Raw genomic sequence first — 6,310 nt, 5'->3', positions numbered from 1 at the left:
GCAATTTCCACCATCATTGAAGGGTTGCGCACAAGTAACTTCCTCAAGTCCGATGTCGGCCGTGTCCCTTTTACCATGGCCGAGTTAAAGACTCGAGCAAAGACCTTCATGGGAGTCGAAGATTACCTCAACAGCCGCAAGAGCAACAATCAAAGCTCTCGTCATTGAGACTAACCTAACCACGAGCAAGGCGACTCCCGCAAAAGGCAAAATAAGGGGAGTCAGGCTTCCAACAACCAACCCACCGTACCCCAAAAGTTGCGACTTGCAGAAGACTTTAAGGGTTACTCGTCGTTCACACCGTTGAATACAACGTTGGATCGAATCCTGGCTTTGGCGCGTGACAAGTTCATCGCCTCGGCTCCAATGAAAAAAGATCCCACAACGCGCGACAAGTCTAGATTTTGCGAGTTCCATTAGGGATACGGTTATCTGACCTCCGAATGCTACAATCTCAAAAGGCAAAATCGAGGCTTTGATCCAACGAGGTGAGCTAAAAGAGTTCGTGTTACATGTCATTAGCGCTACGGACCCCACCTCAAGCAGGCCACAGTCTAGCAAAGGAAGAGGAACAACCGCTTCTGCTGACCGAGCCACAGCTACTGTTGTCGCCAATCCGCAGCTCCATGTTGTAACCACCATACTGGGTGGTCCACAAGGTGGAGATTCAGCCCGACAACAGAAGAAATTCCTAAGGGCTGCGTCGCAAGAAGACGCCGCTATGCACATCAACTTCACCTATGAGGAACCTCCGTCCGTGCCTCACAAGACAATGTATTTCACCAACGAAGAGGCCAAGCGAGTTGTGCATATGCACAATGTCGCAATAGTTCTCAAAGCTCAAGTGGCTAGTAAACTGGTGAAGAGGGTTCTCATTGACAATGGTAGTGCTGTCGACATAATCTTCAAGACAACCCTAGAGCGTATGAAGCTCGGGGGGCTACGCCCAACTCTGACCCAAACACCCTTATTTGGGTTTACTTGGGAGAGAGTCATGACCGAAGGCATCATTGATCTGGCGGTCACCTTTGAAACTCCTGGGGACATTGACATTGTTCACATGGTCCCATTCCCAGTGGTTCAGGAGTCGCCCTACAATGTCATCATTGGGCGACATACGCTAAACCGACTAAGGGCGGTTACTTCTACATATCACCTACTAGTGAAGTTCCCTACTGAATAGGGAATCAGCATCATGGCTGGAGATCAATCTCAAGCCAGCATATACTACGTCTAAGGAGTCGACGGCAAATCCGCCAAAAAAATGGTTAACACGATCTTTCAACTAGAAGATGGTTATCCGTGCGACCTGAGGGACGCGAGGAAATTCGGAGAACTCGACCCTCGGGACGAAGTCGATAGACTTAAAGTCGAAACCTCTGATGATCTCACGTCAGTCATGCTATACGAATCCAAACCTGACCAGGTTGTAAAGATCGGCACCCAACTTCCACTTACCATCAAGACTCAACTTATTGCCTTCCTCTAGGAATTCAAAGATGTCTTCGCATGGACTCATGCGGACACGCCAGGAATTGACCCCGAGATAATAGTGCACCGGTTGAATGGCGACCCAAGTGTCGCTGAAAAAGTGCAGGCTAGATAGACGTTCAACCCAGAACGATATCTAGCTATAAATGAAGAGGTGGAGAAACTTCTCACCACAAACTTCATCCGAGAAGCTAAGCACCCCAAGTGGGTTGCCAGCGTGGTAATGGTGAAAAAACATAATGGGAAGTGGCGTATTTGCATAGATTACAAAGATCTTAACAAAGCCTGCCCTAGGGACTCTTTCTCACTCCCCCGCATCGAACAACTGATCGACGCCACGGCTGGCCATGAACTCCTCAGCTTCATGGACGCCTATATGAGCTACAACCAAATTCGAATGCATGAGCCCGATCATATTAAGACAGCCTTTATCACTGATCGAGGCCTCTACTATTATAAGGTCATGCCTTTCGGCCTTAAGAAAGCGGGAGCTACTTACCAACGACTGGTCAATCGGATCTTCGCCAATCAAATCGGCAAGACCATGGAAGTATATGTGGACGTCATGCTCGTTAAAAGCCTACAGGCAACTAATCACGTACACGACCTAAGGGAGATGTTCACGATCCTCCGCCACTTTAGAATAAAACTCAACCCCAATAAATGCGTGTTCGGGGTCGAATCCGAGATATTCCTGGGATATATCATCAGCCGACGAGGGATAGAAGGAAATCCCGGAAAGATCAAGGCACTCCTTGAAATGAAGTCTCCAAGACGAGTCAAAGAGGTACAAAGCATGATCGGTCGGATTGCTGCACCGACGCGCTTTGTCTCAAAAGCAACCGACAAGTGTCAACCGTTCATCAAAGCTTTAAAAAAGACGGATGACTTTGAGTGGACCGATGACTACGAAAAAGCCTTCCAAGAGATGAAGGCCTACTTCGGGTCCCCACCATTCCTCTCCAAACCAAAATGGGCGAGGTACTATACATATTCCTCACCGTCTCCGAAAGAGCCGTAAGCGTTGTTCTCATCCGCGAGGAAGATAAGGTCTAATGGCGGATCTACTACGTAAGCAAGGTCCTGCTTGATGCGGAGACGCGCTACACCGAGATAGAGATGTTGGTGATTATTGCACCTTAAATAACCAATTGAATGCGGATAATAATAATTACACTAACAAGAGCTAATTACTAACATGGTTATTAAACAAGATATAGATTACTTAATTAATTAAACATAAGAAACTTCATCAAGTAATCATATCAAATAAAAGACGAGTTTAAGAAAACTTACTGTTTTTTTTCTCACGAACCGAAAGCTTTCACTATCTGTCTTCGTCTTGAACGTACAAGCCTCCACACGATCAGATCTGGAACTCCTCCTTCAAGGACTCGATGTGATGACACCAAAGTCTTCCGAAACGTAATCTCCGAGGAAGATAAGATAAAAGAGTGGGCTTCGTTATATCTCACTAGATCTGGAAATGAGATGTTTCCGATCTTTCTCTCTTATTTCAAATAATGGAATTGAAGCAATTCCGAGGGAAGAAAGAAGCGAAGAAGGCACGGCCACAAGGGAGAGAGTAGGCTGGCCGATTTTATCACTTTATTAGGTTCAACTTTGCTTCTCATTAGCCCTCTATTTATAGTAGTTTAAAAGGTCTCTTTATAGAATATTCCAGAATATTCTAAAAGATATTATTTCATTTTATTATTTCCACACTAGTGGATTAAATCTCAACCATTGGATCTCAACAAGTGAATCCTATTTTTTCTCTCATCCGTCATATCAATATCTAGGATTTTATTTTATACAAAAATATAAAATATTTCATGTTGAGAAGATTTAGGAAAATATATGCTCCTAAATATTCTCCTTATATTTAGCCTAAACATTAGGAGAGAATATAGGATAATCACATCTCCTACTTATTCTCCTATAATTTAGGAACAGAAAAACAGAAAAAAAAAATACTAGTTTGCACCATATAGCTAAAAATCGCCTACCATTGGTAGGGAGGCCCAAATTTTTGCTTTTAAAAGGCCCATTAGATTTAAACTCATTTAACACATATTTACTTGCCCATCAATAAATATAAAGGTTATTTACTTGATCTAGTAATAAATAAACAGCTTTAGTATAAATATTTATTTAATTCCCAAAATACCCTTTTTGGAATTTAATGCTGTCAATCACTATTACAGCAAGTGATATTATAATAATAATACATACTATTATATTAACGTTCTTATTCACCTTTATCGAAGCCGAATTGGGGACGATTGACCTAGTAGTAGAAGCTTAACAATGTCGACAAAAGACAAAGTATTCCTTTTTCTTTCCTAATCAAATTGTCTAGTCCCTTACAATACTCAACCATGTAATCCAGGACTGAACCCAACTTTGATACTATAATTATATTTACTCATCGTAACGAGTGTCCACTGGTTTAGTCAGTACGTAATCATGACCCTCTAGGTTTAGCCAGTACGTAACCATGTAATCCAGGACTCATCCCAACTTTGATAGGTCAATTTGTTCTGTAATACATTTCTCGTTACATATAAGCCCTAAGCATCGTTGCTTCCCCAGCGAAAGATTCAACCGAACGTCAGTCGACTTCGGAAGTGTGCACAATCAATCAGTCCTGGAATCAACCCTTAGGTGAGAGAACATTAACCTTTTTTCAAGAAAGCTGGATTCCGTATCTGTAAAACACTTTCTTCTACAATCATGTCCCGAGTTCCCAAGACACCTATTTGATCGGCGTATAACTAGCCTTTAACGTGGTGATTCAAAGAAGCCGGAAGCATGATCTAGAAGTCCATGATTACTTCAGGATATTAGATCAAGCGTCACTGTGACCATCATAAATGGCCTCGACTAGTGCATCGTAACAGTCCTCAAACGACGCATCTATCCAAACCAAAGCTTGTCCAAGTCGTACACCTTCTGCAAGTGTATAATGCTCCCACTGAGTGATCAACCCTCACTCATGTTCCACATATATGACTTTAGATAAGGCTTTCCAGGCACATATCAGTCATCGACCAAGTTTTAGTTCACCACCTGATCTCGGATGCCCAGCATGCGATTCAGTTTGATACGGAGACTATGGATGATAGTTGTTATTGATTCTGAATGTTATCAGACCTCAACGCACTAAGCATATGATGCTAATAAAGTAACTTCTTATCTTATTTAGTAATCATCATCTTCTAGTGGGCAATATTCCTAACAATCTCCCACTTTGATCAGAGAAGATAAGTTACCATGAGCCAATCTATTCATAGCCATTGTAAAGATAGTTTTAGAAGTTTTGACCCAGGATTGAGATTCCCATGGATTCTCAATTTTATCGTACTCCACAAGTTATGTCGATTCGACTTATATCCCAAATATATATCCACAGTCCATGCTAACATGCAAGCGTTCTTGACTTACTTCTTAAGGTCAAGTCATTTTGTTCTTAGTAAATCAATTTACTTCAGAACATTCTAACACTTTGCATGTTTCAGACTATACACCAGACTTTATATCTAAATATACGAAATTACCCTATTCATTGGTGTACATCTATTGGTACCTTCAATAATTTGCACCATTGCATGCTCAGATCTCATCACCACTAACCATAGTGTGATTAAATATGTTTCAATAAAAACTTTATTGACTTCTTCTATTGCATAGTTATTTATTGTGCATCATTGTTAGTCAAGTCATATTCAATATACATGACTTTAAGGATTTACAATTAAATAATTAAGTATCTCACTATTTCCATAATATTACATTGTTTAAAACACTCGTTAGTATTCTTGGAAATTTGACGTTGTCAAAAGGGCTAATTTATAGTCCACTTATTGACAATGTCCTTAGCCTCAACTTTGAGCTCATACCTTATCACAATAAGTATGTTTGAGACATTTATGGAACGAGCTTGTCGTTTCTAAACCTCAAGTTTCAGAAATTGTTTTATCTCAGTCAATCGTGTCATCATTAAGTCTATTACATAACGGTAATAACTTTCTCAATGACACGTGTATAATAATAACACATATCGACCATTCCAAGAATATCGATTATAACAAAAATTCAAGATTATTTGTTCGTTTTTAAAGATCTACCTTTTAATTATAAAAGGTTCAGTAGTACATAACTACTTAGATCCAAAGTCAAAAGAACATGCTCCTCAAAGGACAGTTCATCTTATTTTAAATAAGATCCCAAATGAACTGGTTTGTGGTATCAGAGAAAAGAGCAACATCGTTGCCAATGTCTCTTCTCAAGGGCTCAATCCCTTAAGTACCAATCCGCTTGTTCAAATACATTCATTGTTCAATTTATAGATCTCTCAAATCCTTCAAGCTAATAGCTTGACATGTTGATCTACTAAATAAGAGTTTAATGAAAGATTTTGTTGATGATTAAAGACAAGGATCCATTAATGGATGCTTTCTACTTATTGGCAAGTAATGCATACTTCCATTTATTGTACGATTTAACTTATTAGATTCAATTAAGAATCTCATCATAAATGATACATAAAATCCTGTGAAGAATTAAGCTATTTTAAATTCGTTCAATATCGGACAGATTCTAATTAAAGATGCTCCAACTTATTAATTGATTATTTATGGCAAGACAATAATCAATTACACTTCTGTTGTCGGTCGTTTTCGAAAAACCCGAGACGCCGAGAAGACACGCCGTTTAAAGGGCCGATGGTCAGGCCGGAGGTCCTGAAGAGCGGCAAGCCTTCCATCACGAGTTGACTGGCAAGTCCTCGTGCCAAACTCTCAGCTCCTCGAGTCGA

At 40.5% G+C, this 6,310-nt stretch overlaps 1 protein-coding gene across 1 annotated transcript; it reads left to right on the top strand.

The window, feature by feature from the left end:
* The first annotated feature begins 811 nt into the window (after positions 1 to 811).
* On the top strand, positions 812 to 1,183 carry LOC149401617 (uncharacterized). The gene has a single exon (XM_089610808.1). The coding sequence runs from the start codon at positions 812 to 814 to the stop codon at positions 1,181 to 1,183; it is 372 nt and encodes a 123-aa protein (XP_089466934.1).
* Positions 1,184 to 6,310: the final 5,127 nt, after the last annotated feature.

Source organism: Urtica dioica, chromosome 4, assembly GCF_054948205.1.
Source record: "Urtica dioica subsp. dioica isolate 48M chromosome 4, U.dioica_male_clone48M_v1_H2, whole genome shotgun sequence".
Classification (NCBI taxonomy): Eukaryota; Viridiplantae; Streptophyta; class Magnoliopsida; order Rosales; family Urticaceae; genus Urtica; species Urtica dioica.
The sequence above is the reverse complement of the archived record's forward strand: the minus strand, read 5'-3'. Positions and strand labels throughout refer to the sequence as shown.

What these genes read in the sequence shown, in the direction of transcription:
- LOC149401617 (XM_089610808.1), top strand. Translation starts at nt 812, where the DNA reads ATGCACAATGTCGCAATAGTTCTCAAAGCTCAAGTGGCTAGTAAACTG.